General features: G+C 40.4%; 1 protein-coding gene across 2 annotated transcripts in view; it reads left to right on the forward strand.

The window, feature by feature from the left end:
• The window catches only part of PREX1 (phosphatidylinositol-3,4,5-trisphosphate dependent Rac exchange factor 1), a 288,404-nt gene that overhangs the window by 125,012 nt on the left and 146,704 nt on the right, over window positions 1-16,688 (forward strand). For both annotated transcript variants that reach the window (XM_020779458.3, XM_020779460.3), the window contains exons 4-5: window positions 4,484-4,588; window positions 12,215-12,316. In XM_020779458.3, the coding sequence (XP_020635117.3) occupies window positions 4,484-4,588; window positions 12,215-12,316 (207 nt within the window). The remainder of the gene's footprint in view (window positions 1-4,483; window positions 4,589-12,214; window positions 12,317-16,688) is intronic.

Here is a 16,688-nt window from a genome sequence, read left to right on the forward strand (position 1 = left end):
CATTTCAGTTGTCAGTAACATTCAACATGTTTGAAGACACATCTTAATAAAGTTAATTTAATGATTGATTGATTGATTGTGTTAAAATACAGATATGTGATTTAATCCAAAATTTATTTATTTATTTGATTTCTATACTGCCCATCTGGCAGCCAAGGCCACCAAAAGAGATTTTAATGTGATGCAAAAATCACTGTATGTTCTATGTAAAATTTAAACCAAAATACAGTAAAATTGAGAGACTATATAAACTATTTCAACTAGTATTGGTGCCAGCTTTCTGGTGCCAAGTTCTGTCCAAATTTTACCCATAATGGACGCATTTTGTCTATTAATTCAAAATTATTGAACAAAAGTTGGGCTTGAATTTAGTGTCAAAAATAATGCAAAGTGTTACCATGTCCCAAAGAAAGGGATTTGATAGCCAGAAGTCCACCACAGAGGATGTCCTTTCATTTTTTTGTAGGTCAGATGTCTTTCATTGATAAACACAGTAAAGAAAAGTACCTCCCTTGATGATTTTAAAACACAGACAAGTTAATAGCAGAGGTGGTGCTTGATCCTTTTGGGGCCATTGCTGTATTTTTTCATCATACCCAGCTTCCATTTTCCTTCTCTGTAGGAAGTCGAACCCTCACCCTTCGGACAAACAAGCTCTCTTAACCCCTTGAGTTGTGATAACTCCCCATTTCCCTTCATGTGTGCTTCTGAGAACAAAAGATGTCCTATGCTCTTTGCATCACCTCCCTAGTTGTACGATTTCCTGCATCTGGTGGCCATAAGCATTTGTCTATAGTATTTCAAGCTTCTGTTCAGAAAACAGAAGCAGCTGCAACTCCAGATGTGTAGCACAATAAAAGATAAACCCACTAGCTAGCTGCTTCCTAGCACCTTTACTTCCTCTTTCTGTGACTGCTGGCTTTGTCACTATTGTTATATTTGGATAACACTACATGTAATGATAAATAGGAAAGCAAAACACATTATAGTGAGCACAGCCATTAGAGACAATGAAGGCATCCCTTTAATAGCCTCCAGTTTGTCTAGCAGCTGGCTTTAGTCGAATCCAGTGCTCTTCTTTGAAGACAGCAATTTGCTTCCATTAAGTAGCTGAAGGGAAATTCATAGTTCATGGGAATTATTTTCTTATAATGAGCATCAGACAACAGGTAATTAACACAAAGGAATCTTCAGAGATTGGGGGAAATTACTTTTTTGGAATATAACCTCCAAAATATCCCAGACAGCATAGTCATTGCCATGCTGGGTGGGACTATTCTGGAAATTATGGGTCCAAGAAGTGACTTTTCCATCTGATAACCACAAGTTGTAATGACTACTGGATTTAAAAGGAGAACTGACATGTTCTTAGAAGCACTCTGTCAGTACTTCTCAGTCATGATAGGCAGGTGGAACCTGCAAGTTCAGTGATAATTAACCTGAAAGTAGAAAACTCGAGCAGCTTTCTTCCTGGGAGACTCCAGTGCTGTTAACACTAAACTGCAGCCATTCTCTGGCCAATGGGCATGTTAACTGAAGAGATTATGAGTTGTTGCCTGACACATTTGAGGCCTCTAGTTTGGGTAAGTCTGGATTAGATGGATCTGTATTGCTAAACTCAGGGTTGGCATCATCACCCAGCACACCCAGTAGAGCCGACTGCCAAAATCTACGAGCCCCGTCTTAGCCTAGCCTAGCTACTATTTTGATTTCCTACACACTGTCCAAGACATAGTATTTGGAGTGTACGGTGAGAACCTGAAATGGAAATGAGACCTAAATCTTTCAACAAGGGCTATTTGTAGGAGGCCCTTTACCCAGGGTGTGACGTTTAGCACGTGGCTCCTGCTTGTTTCCCCAAGCAAAGGGCTCACACTATGTCATCCCACCAACAGATACCAATTGTGATGTTCCCTCTTTTCCTCACTGCCACTAGTGGATTTCCTTTATCCACAATATATAAAGAACTTTAGTCAGACACTTGTCTGGTTACTGCCAACAGGAACTTATTTATTGAAATGTATTAAATTTACTCAGAATCACAGATGTTCTTTATTCAGTACATACTATCAAATCATTAAAATGTCATATATCTTGCCACATAACTAATCACCACTTGCTCTATCCATTTATATTGACCAGCTTATCTCTACTAGTATCTGTTCTCACAATCTCCCTGACTACCTCTCTCTCTCTCTCTCTCTCTCTCTCTCTCTCTCTCTGTCCATAGTTGAACTAATGTCAAGGCTGGGTCAAAGCCATAGGCATCTATACCAAGTCCTAGCCTACAGTGTGTTCTCCAGGCTGGAGTGTCTGAAGCTGATTTTTGGGTCTGTAGATTAGCTGAACCAGTGCGACAATGGACCAGGCTAGAGCAAAAATCCTAGCACTGAACACATGGAATGCAACATGTTGTTGCACTTATACTACCTCTGACCAATCCAGAAGCTTTATATGACTCATCAGTTTTCTGCTACCAATGTCACATGCACCAATTCAGTTCTGTGTTGGATGAAGATTCTGTGAATTGATTGTACACAGACCTGGGTACCTGGTGAGGTTGTACCCTCGTTTGAGCCAAGGCTTTCTTATATCTGGGTTCCTGGATATTATTAGGTTGTAATGGCCAACAACCTCAGCCAGCATGCCCAAGTATCAGGAAGTGGTGATGAACTTAACATATTTTTAAATCATAGATACCTGGGTTATGATTGGTGTTTGTTATTATGATTAGGATTGGTGATCCTATGTGAGATGATTATGTGTCATGCATGTATATGGAATGGATGTGTACTTGATAGGTGCCATTTCATTCAATACTGAGCTGGACTTAGTGCATTGATTTTACTAATAAAGAACTTTTGCATAACGTGAACATTTTGGTTGATTGACAAAAGGCCCCAGCCAAGAACTTCCCCAAAACTAGCCTAGAGCCACCTAGTGAGTTTTATGACTAAGTAACAATTTAAATCCATATCTTCTGAGTTCTGGTCCAACAGTATAAATGCAATACTATATTTACACAATAATACACAATTCACATAATAATACACAATTGTTAGGGACTGCTGATTGTTATCATACAGGTACAATTATTTGGTCCAGATTCTTCAGGTCTATAAGGATTGTTTGTGGCTTACTGGTTCCTACTGTTTATTATTTTATTATTGGACGGCATTTATAATTTTAAAAATGCTTTCCTTTTTTGTTGGTTTTGTCCTTACATCAGCTCCCTGGATGTACTGTTGTAGGTTATCACATTGCATTAACTAAACCTGTAAAATAAATCTTATAGAGACTGGACTTTTATTGAGATCTATCTGCTCCAGTTGCCTCCTAAAAGTCAAGTGTAATGTAATGTATATTACAGAGAACATGAAATTAGAAGAAAGAATTTATTAAATACTTAAGTATATCTGATTGTCATAAACCTCCTTCAATGTGCAAATTATCTTACTTTGTTTTGTGGCTAAAGAAGACTGATTCGAAGACTGATTTTTTTAAAAAAAGAAAGGTCTGTTGGAATTACATCTCTAGATCACTAGCATGATTTCAGCTTCTACTGTGATATTATGTGCAATGTATAGTTTGGCCCTGTTTTGAAGCCACTTTCCCCATAGCTGTTTCTTGAAAAGAAGTTGACCCCAAACAAATGTCTGTACTACTCATTAGATAACAAAGAGACATTTAAAAGCTGCAATAGATGAAGAAGATGCGGATCGGTCCCTAATATGCCAGATGATAAGGAGCTCCATGGATATTAAGAACATAGGACAACCTCTCAGTTTTTCTGTTTATACCATGCTGAAATACTCCTTGTGTGATTGGTAGCTATCTGGTTCATCTCAATCCACCATGAAAAAAACGTTTTACCACTTGTCTGTTTGATTCTGACACGCACATGCAGGTTTCCTGCTACTCTAAAGAATATTTTGTGATGTTCTGCCAATGACTCACATTTTGCAGTGAGCCTACAATGTCTGATCTGTATTCAGTGGGAAATAAATCTGCTATCTAACTGGAATTGTGACATAGAAAAGAAAATGCATTAGTTGATGCATATTTTTTTACTTTAGTAAATAGAAAGAAGAGAGTTTAGCTTGGAAGCTAGAATACTTCTCTCTCTTTCTTGTTATAGAGAACTTCTGTTCATCACAGCTATAGGCCCAATAACAGAGTTTGGGAACATTCTTGGACTTTGTTGGACAACATGGGAGGATTGGGGTATCCTGGGAATTGTAGTAATCATAAAAAAAGATCCCTTGCTCTGCCAAAAACATGGTACTGTATATGTTTAATCCAGCATGCAATTTCATTTTTTCTTTCTCTTCATCTGTTCAAACCATGTTTTTGATTTATCATAGTTTACCATACTTTGCTGTAAAGTGAAAACTAAAGTTCAATGGAGTCCCCGTCGTTAATACTGATGCTCCTCTCTTTCTCCCTCTCTCCTCTCCCGTCCCCTCTCTCAAAATCCTTGCAGAAAGACAAGTTCTTTGTGTATGAGGAATATTGCAGCAACCATGAAAAAGCACTCAGGCTTCTAATGGAACTGAACAAGATCCCAGCTGTGAGAGCTTTCTTGTTGGTAAGCATTCCTTAGCCTTTTTGGCCAAACTGGACAAGATACTCAGTTGTATATGGTTTGCCCCCAGTCCACTTAATATTAAGAAATAATACAGCCATAAAATGCCACAACCAACAGCAAAAGACTCAGAGCTTGAAGGCAACACACTAGAGTTCACCTCGTTATGTTTGTGTCGGGGAATAAGCAAATGGATGTATCTGATCTAAACATAGCATTTTGACATTATTTTCAGACAATTAGATAAGCAACATGCTTGCCTTCCTGTTTAACACAAAAGTAATGGCCAAAATTCTGTCGCAGAAAAGTGCAAAGACAAGATCAGTCGCACAAGTAACTTTCACTCTACCTGTTGTTGGTTGCATGGGCGTGCAACAGGAAGCAACCAAAAAGCCTCCCATCGCTTGTATGACTGCCTTTATCTGCCCTCATAAGCAATAGAATTATGGGCAGTAATTTTACTGTTAACAAAAGGCAAACATGAGAGGTGGAGCTGCATAACTCTTCTTTGGTTGTTCCACACAGGTTCACATCCAGTTTCCTTTCTTCTATTTAGTTGCAGCACAAAAGTTGCAAGTTGTAATAGAAAATTTGAATTAAAAACCATAGAAACCTAATAATAAAAAATTTAAAAAGACAGAAATTGTGTTTTGTGCAAAAATTTTAATATTGATATCAGTAATGGAAATGTAAGGTGATAAAAGGCTTTTTTTTTCCCCTTTAGGAAAATCTAGCAGTTACACAGACCTCTAGAACTCTTCCCCCTCTCCCAGTTTGTGCACCAATGATCTAAGCCTATTCAGGCATCTAAGCCAGTTGTTTCAACACAGAGAGGGATAGTCTAAAGATTAAAAAACTTCACATAGCTTTGTGTAGAGCCTCTCCATCCAATTGTGAAGCTTCCCTCCTCCCAATCTGTTGCTTCTGCATGAGTAGGATAATAAATGAAGGGATGGAGTTAGCCTGACTCCCCTCCTTCCTATGCTGGACAAACATGCTGCCTAATGACAGAATAAGGCTCGATCCTTCAGGATTCTGAACCATGTGGGGAGACTTTACATGTTGCAGAGGTTTTCCTTTTTGCATCCTTCTCTGCATGGAGATTGTGATCGAAGAGGGTAATGCTAGAACAGTCTCTTCATTTTCATGTGTTCGTATTACCTTTCCCCGAGAATGCTTAAATAGATCTTCTTGGAGCAAGAAGGGTGCTGATGTTTGAACCCCAATATTATGGCTGTATTCTTGTGGCCTTTGATGTAAGGGGAGAGGGCCATGGTTGGGACATTCTGGAGATTAGTGCCACAAGGGTGTTTCCTTGAGGGGGGTATAATGTGTGGATGCCTCCCTAGTTATGTAGAATGAGGTGCAATTTGCTATCCCTCCTCCTCTGTTGCCAGGTGGGATGGAAACCTTATGGCCTAGATCCTGTTCTTCAACCTAACTAGAATAAACTCTCTGAATCCACAAGGTCTTGATATAGCTAATAAATTAGTTCTCTTGATTCATCTGGTCTACTCTAGTTGGAACTAACAGATTTCAACAGACACTTCCTACCTTGTGTTCTGCTGAAGGAAGCTCCGGTACAAAAGAGTGAAAGCCAATTTAGTTTTGTTTTAGATCACTGACACAAAATATTGTGTAGTTTAATAAAGTGATTGTTTGCTGTTCACTGTTGCAAGTTTCACCTTCGCTTTTGTTCCTATACTGATACTCTGTCTCCGCCCTATTTTCAGTTCCAGTTTTTTTTAAATATATACTTCCCATTTCTGATCAATATAGCTGTCAAAATAGGTTTCTTTTGTGGTTCTCGTGTGCATAGTATGAGAGCACTGAGCATAGCTAAAATAAAATAAAAAAAAAACTACCAGAAGTACTAAATTGCTGTGATTTTAAAATAACTCCATGGGCTGTAAGTAACAGCAAAACTGAGTGTATGTCAGCTCAAATTGCAGTCATTTTCTCTAGATTTGAAATCAGTCATCAGCAGTTCCGTTTTGCTTCTCTCTGCAGTATGCTGTTTGAGCATCAAGGTTGCTTGTTTTGTTGGGGAGAAACTAACAGCGCAATACTTATTTATTAATGTAAAAGTAATTCTGGTATCCCTTTGGCTTTTTAAAAATTGAACAAAACTATTTCAGAGTTGACTTCAAAAATGCTAAAGTGTAATTTGCCCGTCCCGAACATTTGAATACATTGTTTGTTAAGTACACTGATAAGATGAAGCAATACTTTAAATCACTTAATATAGAGCACAGGAAATGTAGTTTTGCCTTGTTTTGCCAATGCAGATCAAGAGTGTGTCTGAAATGCAGCGGGGCCAAATTATGTTAAATAAATTATATTAAATGAATTGAGGATGGACTCCTATACAGCCCCTGTGAGGGTGTCAGAGAAGTCATAGGATATTCTCAGTGACTCTTTCTGCAGTTGGAGGAGGATGTCCATAGCTGGAACCTTCACTGTTTGTAGTAGCAGTTTGTACTGCTATTACCTTTTTGCTGTGGATGACCTGACAATAATATGTACAGTGGACCCTTGACTTACAGACGGCTTGACTTACAGACTTTTTGAGTTACAGACTTCTCTGGCCGCAAAATTTAGGTTTGACTTGCAGACTGAGATTTGACTTACAGACCAGAAAAAAACCAAAATGGAACAAAAACAGCCTGTTACGGGATTAATCGGTGTTCAATGCACTGTAGGTCAATGGAGACTTGACTTACAGACTTTTTGACTTGAGAACTGCCTTCCAATACGGATTAAGTTCTCAAGTCAAGACCCCACTGTATGTTGACTTTTCCCTCGTTGGCTGATGTGACGGTAGCAGAGCTATGGGTTTTGATGGGAGGGGGCTTTTTTTGACGACATATTCTCTATTTCCTACCCCAAAATAGCTCTGTGCCTATTGCATTTTACATAATTTGCTCCATTTTAATGTACCTTCTAACATTTAATAAAACCCCTGTTATATACTAAATTGGATTGTTAGTCCATTTATCATGGTATAATCTACATGTAGTAGCAGTAGCAGCTCTCTGGAGTTTGAGACCAGGTTCTCCCCCTGCCTTACTAGGAGTTGCCACAAATTGAACCCAAGACTTTGGTTTGTAGAGCAAATACTCTACCAGTGAATTTATATTGTTCCTCCTTTATTGCTTTGTCACCAAAACTTGCTCCTTAGTTTCATTGCCTTAAAAGATAATTTCTTTTGAATCCTTGAGAGGAGGTTTGGATGTAGCTATTTCAGAATGATCTGTGCACCTACCTACTAATTGGATTGTCTAGAACAAACAAGTAAAAACATCTTCAGCCATCTCATCTCATCATCCCTCTGGGCAAGCAGGAAGGATTAGTTTGTGGTGTCAGGTTTTTTTGGGGGGGGGGTGTCATAAAAGACTGTTAAAACAGTTGTGTGTAGTGGTCATGGGACAGTCTTTGGCTGTGCGTTGGTAGTTACCTACATCATTTCCCTCCTCTCATCTCACCAATACTGCCTGACTTAATAACGTCACCATCTAATGGGGTCAAACTGGGATATAAAGAGCTTCTTGTATGAGCAAAATTGGCCTGGGCACTCTCTCGGTAGCTGAAATAGAGACCTGTTATGGAAAAGTGGAATGTTTTCAGGTCAGAAAATTGATTTGAAGGGGAAATTTGAAGCAATGTGAGAGCAGGAGAAAACAAGGAGAGAAGAACACTTCATGGGTCACACAGAAGGACTGGAAAACTGGACTGGGGATTCTTGAAGGTAGAGGCCAGCTGTATGGATCAAAATAGACCGTATGTCTGCAGATGAGATTTACGATTGATGTCTGGTAAGAACATTTTCAGAAAGTGAAAATTGTCTGAGTTATAAAACACCTAAGTAGTTCTGGGCAATCACGTCAGACATCATTCTGGATAATTTCTCTTGCAAGAACCCAGAAATAAGTGCAAGCTGGCAGGATCAGGACTGGGCAAATACCAATTTCAATCTGAATCATACCCTTAAAGGAATACGTCTACTGTGTTTGGTAGGATCCGTTTCTGAGTAGATTTATTTGACATTGAGATCCTTGGCAATTCTCATTTGTCTGGTGAAAATAGGCAGTGCCTTTCTTTTGTGTATGCTCTGAATATAATAGCTACATTGGACAAAAGGCAGAGCTTGTAAAAGTTAATCTTTTTGGCTTGTAACTCTCAACACCTTCCACTCAGGAATTCTGGGAAAAATAGTCAAAAACAGTAATTTTTAAAATCTCCAATAAAACCCATTTTGAATTTAAAGATAGCTCTTCTTCTGTGGTTGTTGCATTGAACGTTAGAGACATCATATACTTCCCTCTGTGTCATAGATCACATGAAATAGAAGGAGACAAGATAGTTGTGGATTCTGTCCAAGGAGGCCTTACAAATAGCAGAGAAGAGAAGGGAAAATAAAATGCAAGGGAGGTAGGAAAAGTTACAGAAAATTGAATGCAGACTTCCAAAGAATAGCAAGGAGAGACAAGAGGGCCTTCTTAAATGAACAATGCAAAAAATAGAGGAAAATAATAGAAAAGGAAAAACCTGAGATCTGTTCAGGAAAATTGGAGATATTAAAGGAACATTTTGTGCAAAGATGGACATGATAAAGGACAAAAAGAGTAGGGACCTAACAGAAGCAGAAGATATCAAGAAGAGGTGGCAAGAATACACAGAGGAATCATACCAGAAAGATTTGGATATCCCGGACAACCCAGATAGTGTGCTTGCCAACCTTGAGCCAGACATCTTGGAGAGTGAAGTCAAGTGGGCCTTAGAAAGCATGTCTAACAACAAGGCCAGTGGAGTTGATGGCATTCCAGTTGAACTATTTAAAATCTTAAAAGATGATGCTGTTAAGGTGCTACATTCAATGTGCCAGCAAGTTTGGAAAACTCAACAGTGGCCAGAGGACTGAAAAAGATCAGTCTACATTCCAATCCCCAAGAAGAGCAGTGCCAAAAATGCTCCAGCTACCATACAATTGCACTCATTTCACACACTAGCAAGGTTATGCTCAAAATCCTGCAAGGTAGGCTTCGGCAGTATGTGGACTGAAAACTCCCAGAAGTACAAGCTGGATTTCGAAGAGGCAGAGGAACTAGAGACCACATTGCTAACATGCACTGGATTATGGAGAAAGCCAGAGAGTTCCAGAAAAAGATCTACTTCTGCTTCATTGACTATGCAAAAGCCCTTGACTGTGTGGACCACAGCAAACTATGGCAACTCCTTAAAGAAATCGGAGTGCCTCACCACCTTATCTATCTCCTGAGAAACCTATACGTGGGACAGGAAGCAACAGTTAGAACTGGATATGAAACACTGATTGGTTCAAAATTGGGAAAGGCTGTATATTATCCTCTGATTTATTTAACTTATATGTAGAATACATCATGCGAAGGGCTGGACTAGAGGAATTCTAAGCCAGAATTAGGTTTGCTGGAAGAAATATCAACAATCTCAGATATGCAGATGATACCACTCTGTGGCAGAAAGTGAGGAGGAATTAAAGAACCATGTAATGAGGGTGAAAGAGGAGAGTGCAAAAAACGGTCTGAAGCTCAACATCAAAAAAAAACAAGATCATGGCCACAGGCCCCATCACCTCCTGGCAAATACAAGGGGAAGAGATGGAGGCAGTGACAGATTATACTTTCTTGGGCTCCATGATCACTGCAGATGGTGACAGCAGTCACAAAATTAAAAGACGCCTGCTTCTTGGGAGGAAAGCGATGACAAACGTCGACAGCATCTTAAAAAGCAGAGACATCACCTTGCCAACAAAAGTCCACATAGTCAAAGCTATGGTTTTCCCTGTAGTGATGTATGGAAGTGAGAGCTGGACCATAAAGAAAGCTGATCGCCAAAGATTTGATACTTTTGAATTGTGGTGCTGGAGGAGGCTCTTGAGAGTCCCTGGACTGCAAGGAGAACAAACCTGTCCATTCTAAAGGAAATCAACCCTGAGTGCTCACTGGAAGGACAGATCCTGAAGCTGAGGCTCCAATGTTTTGTCCATCTCATGAGAAGAGAAGACTCTTTGGAAAAGACTTTGATGTTGGGAAAGTGTGAAGGCAAGAAAAGAAGGGGACGTCTGAGGACGAGATGGTTGGATAGTATCATCAAAGCTACCAACATGAATTTGACCAAACTCTGGGAGGCAGTGGAAGACAGGAGGGCCTGGTGTGCTCTGGTCCATGGGGTCACAAAGAGTCGGACATGACTTTACGACTAAACAACAACAACAACTTGTCCCTGATGTTTGCTATGTGCCAAAACTAAAGACTGATAAGCTATAGGAGATTGGGGGATTGATATGATGAAAATTCTTTAAAGCAGTTGAGTACAATGTGATGGGCTGGGAGAGAAGATTTTGCTGTCTGGCTTGCACACAGTTTTTCATGTGAAAGGCGGAAACACCCCCCTTCCACATCCACTACACACCTTACATTCAGTTTGGGTAGATACACAAATAAAATACATGTGACTACCTGGAAATAGCCAGTGTCACAGGCATAATACTGTGTCAGTATTATGTAATGGATAGTGTGCCATACGATGATTTAGGAGACCTGGGTTCAAATCTCCATTCAGCCATTGAAATGCATTTGGGGGGCAGCAGCAGTCTTAAACTACCTAGTGTGGTGCAGTGGATAGAGTGAGGAACTCAGGGAGCCTGAGTTCAAATCCTCACTGAGCTGTGGAAACACACTGGGGGTGTGGAATGCGTAAAGCCACTCCTTAAATATCTCCTTATTTTGAAAACCTTATTAGGGTTGCTAAAAGTCAGTTGTGATTTGATAGCACATAACAAGGAAAATGTTAAACTACTTCTCGAACATCTTACATGCATGAGAAACAATTTTTCATTCTGCCAAGTCAGTTCTGGCTTATGGTAACCATCATCAGATTTTCTAGATTTTCTAGATACAGAGTACTCAGAAGTAGTTTACCCTTCCTTTCTTCTGGAGGCACCCTGGGACTATTCAGGCTGCCTTTTCTGCCAGGAGGCACAGAGAAGAATTGCACTTCCAACCTCTGACTCAACAGAAAAGTACCTAACTCACTATGTCAGTTGTCATAAGTCAAAAGCAACTTGACAGCATGTAACAACAATGATCTAGAAGTTCTACATGTTGAATTGGAGTTTTGGGGAAAATTTGCTGTGTGGCCATGCAAATTAGAGAAGTCTGCTAAAACTAAATAGTTTTGATTTGGCCACTGGTCGAATAGGAGATTTTCCCAGAGGCTTTGGCATATTGACGTAAGGTCTGCTCAGGAAAAGCAGGTTGTAAAAGTAAAACTTGGAAGAGCTATGATTTCATTATGTATGGTCCCTTCCTCTGTAGAGATGCTAAATATTGCACATGCAGTTGTTATGCCCAGTTCATCAGTGGGGTAGCCACCTTTATAGCAATAAGATACATGGAAGGAAGGGAGAGAGTAAGGAAGGAAGGTCTTAATTTTCTTCTATACTTCAAAATGATTCTTCCATATTGCCTGAAATTATAACTGAAATAGGACTCTCTGGGTAAGGAATGCTATAAGAATACCACACATTATGGTGGGTTTTAAAAGAAACTTTGCCTCCAGAGTGAAAATCCTGTTCTTCTGTTTTTACAGAGCTGCATGCTTTTGGGAGGCAGAAAAACTACAGACATTCCACTTGAAGGCTATCTCCTAACTCCCATCCAGAGGATTTGCAAATATCCACTTCTCCTAAAGGTAACCCAAAATGGTTCCCCCCTCCCCCCCATAGCTGTGTTCATTTATCAACTATCCCTGCAATCTTTTTCTTTTGCTTATTGGGCATGAAGTCCTGTACTTCTGATCTGCAAATGTGAACGGTTAACAGTCTGCCTAAATAAAGATTAGTTGGCTTTGATCCTTTTGAGTCCAATGAAAAAAGTGGGAGACAGTGGTCCTTGTAAGGAGACAGTGTTACTTACTCAGTTATATGTCTTATTGGTGTACTGCCTCAAGTGGGTTATTGCCTTATTTGTGTTCTAGTTACCTGTGTCTAACCAAATGGATGTCAGGCTCACTGAGAATTGATTCACACATGCAGGGACAACCCTTGCTGTTTTGCACTTGATTGTTTGGTATTTCTGTCTGGAAACGTGAGAACTGTTTCTGTCAGGTGACATGAAAGCTCTATGTGTCTTGTACCTTTTGCAATCTCACATTTGTACCTGCAAGGTATCATTTTATGTTGCAGGCCAGGTTTCCTCTTTCAGTGGAAATATATTTCTTGATATTAATAACGCCTGACATCTGAGATAGGGCAGCAATTCAGAAAGTCCCAAAGTCTTGTCAGTTCTAAAATTCCTAAGAATAGGAGTCAGATTGTGACAGATTTAGCTTGTTTTAAAATGCTGCCTCAGCTTTTGCAACAGGCACGAAATAACCCACTGTTTGTTTACATTGGATCAGTAGTGGGGAGAGGGTTGATGAGTGTTCATTCCATGGATTTGCATTGGGATTATGTGTGACACATGGGGGCCTTCTTAAAACCTTTTGGATAGCACAGGCAGGCCAGAGGAAGTCAAAGTTAGATAAGTCTGGTCTGTGCACGTTCTTCAGCAAGGATAGCCTTACTGGAGTCACACTTGAGTCTCAGTGTGATTTTCTTTTTTGTTGTATTTATAAGTGTGTTAAAACTCAGTGGAACATGTTGAGAGATCATTCTTTGGGATGATGAGAGATGATGACCTAATATAGGGTGGCCATGTGCCCTTCTTAACAGAGGACAGACCTCTATTTGAAGTTATCCTGTTTTCTTAAGGACTCTGTCTTTATCATGCCAGAAGCAACACAATACAATTAATGAGTGTATCAGATAGGTTTTGCCCAATAACGGGTAACGTCAAGAGCATTGGAAGCAGCCAACACAATGTGTTCCATAGTGCACATTGAGGGCCATGGAGTACACTGACACAACATGTGAAGTTGCCTGTTCTGTGCACTTGAAGAGAGCGGTGTCAGTGCAAAAAACCCCACTTGCTTAGATTCAATCTGATTGTCAATTCAAGTTGTAGCCTGTTAAGTGACTTTTAGTCTCTGTGTGACCAGGGGCTAGCTGGACGTTCCTTGAGTTCCATCAGTTTTAAAAGGTGGATAATACTTTCTTTCCTTATGATAATCTTGATAACAGTCTGCACTGTTCTTCAAAATTCACAGATGTTCTGATAAATGTTTTCCTCAACTTTAACCTAGGAGGGATAGGATGGTTGTCAAAGAATTTATGTGCTTTTGATGTAGATATCAACTTAGTGCAGTAAGACGCACTCGAAGTAGGTTTGTTTGAATCAGTGGAACTTAGGGAGAAGTTGGCTTACAAAATCCCCACATATTTCACATATTATTTGTTTAACGTACTTGGGTCCTTCCATGTTCCCATCTACTGAACTACTTTAAGCTGTCATTGGGAAATAATGCCAAGTCTAGTGCATCAGGGAAAGATATTATAGGGCAGGGAAAGATATTATATCTCAGAGCCTTGTTCATTGTTTAAATAATTTTAATTTGTAGAGTTAGGTAGAAAAATACTAAATGTTAGCGATGTGCCGATTTCTACAGCCTAGTTGTCTGGGGAATTATGGAAGTCGAAGTCCTCAAATATAAATCTGTGCATCTCTGTTAAATATGATCTTCCATCATTCTGTTGTGTTTGTCTACTGCACGTGCAGACTTGGTCAGAGCTAAGGGTTGCTACTGATTCCCTCATCTTACTCAAGGATTTCTAACAAGGCAGCAAGGCTAGTAAGTGTACTGCAGCAACTTGCCACCATTGCCCTGGGTGAGTCATTTGAGGCATATCTCCTGGGCCTCTGATCAGCAAGGGTGAGGGACAACAGGACTCTGTTAGCAAGCTGGCTCATGAGGTCCACCTGCAAGGAGAAGAGGACAAAGCGGAGACTGGGATAAAAGAGGAAGACCCAGAGGGCTCAAGGGCTTCCTTTAAGGAGACAGAGGGAGAGATGGAGATGTGGGGAGAGGCTGTTGAGGCTTAGGATCCCCAATTTTGCTGATGCGGAGGCTGCCTGAGAAGAGGAACTGAGCCCTGCCCATTGAGTAAAGGAAGAGACTGCAGAGGAGAGACCTGGGGCAGGACTCTTAAGATTCCACCATACCTTTGACCTGACCTTGGTGCCTCCTTCATCCAGTGAGAGCAGTGGCACCCACTTTGACCCAGCTGTGGCACTGGCAACAAATGTGCCAAAGTGAGAGATACAGGATGCTCCAGGAAGAACAGATATGTGGGGACCAATATCCCTCACCCATCTTTACCAACTGTCCTTGAAGAGCCTTTAGCAAGGGCCAGACAGCCTCGTTTTGTAAGACCAGGACTATCAGGGTTCCCTGTGGCTTTAACAGGTGGATCCTCTTGCAAGGACATTCCCTGGGGGTTAATGCAGGGAACTCTAGCCTCCAGGAAACTCCTGCAAGGAGATAAGGACAGTTCCTGTCCTTAGTCACAATAAAGACTGTTCTTTATTAATCTTCTAACCTGGATCCCATGGAATTATTGTCAGGACACTTGGTCTCTGCCATCCTCAGGGGTAGAACCAGCGGCACTCACATTTTGTAAGGGATAAAGCTTGGAAAAGGTAGCTTCTTAAACTTTGACTCCTAGTGTACAACAACCGGTACGGCCTCATAGACTAGGGGATTCGGGGCTGGGGGACTTTTCCAAGCTTTCCTAAGGAACAGAAACAGATTTTCAAGGCTCATGTATGCAGATAACTTTCTTTAATCTGTTCAGACAAGGTTGAAACCATCCAATCTATCAATTTCCTCTACACAATTTTCTTTTTTTCTACTCAGTCCAAAGTTGCCTTATCCGGATTCAAGTTTAGGCTGGAAGTTAAATATTGTGGCAGGGATTAATTTGAAACAGCGCTCAGTTGTCAACCTATTTTTCATCTTAGGATTCAGATCCAAAAATCGTCATTTCATTTATTTCAAGATAAAGCATAACAGAGAAGATGCAGCCTTTAACCTGCCCTTCAGCTCCATGCTGGTTGGGGTAGTGCTGAGAGTTATAGTCTTAATATCTTTAGGTTGGGAAAGGCTGTCATAAAATTTTAAGCTTGGGGGGATGAAGTGACAGATTTACCAAGATCCTGTGTGATTGGGTGGAGTCCTATTAATGATTGGGTGAGGTCTGTATAACTTGCCACAGTTAATTGATGAGAAGCTGGAGCACATTTTGGTTGCACAATTGAGTGCCTGATCAAGAACATAAACAAAACATACTTTGCCATCTCAATAACCAGCCAGAATAAGTTGTGCAAACATTAGTCATGGATGTTGATAGGATTCTGGCCATTGTGCTTTTGAACCACAGAACATGGTAAGAAAACCGAGTTTAAGCAAGAATAGCATGCAAGTAATCTCCAAGATAATAACAATATTGCACTGCCTCCTTTTAAAACTGGAGTCATAGTTGGTTGTTCCCTATGATAAAAGTCCAGTTGTGATCTGTAAGACATCATACTAATGCATGGTACAAGCCATGCAGTTCACTGGTGAGGCAGTTGTTCCGTGTGATTCAATCATGCATAGTGGAATAGCCATCTCTCCTTAGGAAGGTCAACTTCTGAAAGAAAGTGGACCCTATGGGAGGCAATAATGGTGCACCGATGATGTGCTAATCACCTGCTTAGGGCTAGGATTAACCACACTTACCACTGCTTCTCCCACATACATATAACAGACATATGTAGGTCATAGTAGTACACTGTTGGAGCCGTCTGATTAATACTTGCATGATGTCAAAATAATGGATGCTTTTTGTGACTTCTGCAGGTTATCTGGCTATAGTCCAAACCTGTATTATTTTAGTTCTATGCCTCATTACTCTCTGAACCACTTAAAAGTAGATTTGATAATTATAAGCTGAAACCTTGGCTGCTTGGAGATGCCTGTGTTTCTAAGAGACAATAACCTGGAGGCAGGAGCTGAGCTGCCAGACTCCAAATCCACTTGAAAGATAATGCAAAACAGCGCAGGGCTTGGAAACCTTAGCGGTGTCGGGTGTCAGAAATCTGTCATGGGAAGCAGTGCAGATAAGAAGTATGATAGAAATCAAGAC

The sequence above is a fragment of the Pogona vitticeps genome, chromosome 4 (genome assembly GCF_051106095.1).
Source record: "Pogona vitticeps strain Pit_001003342236 chromosome 4, PviZW2.1, whole genome shotgun sequence".
In the NCBI taxonomy this organism is placed as follows: Eukaryota; Metazoa; Chordata; class Lepidosauria; order Squamata; family Agamidae; genus Pogona; species Pogona vitticeps.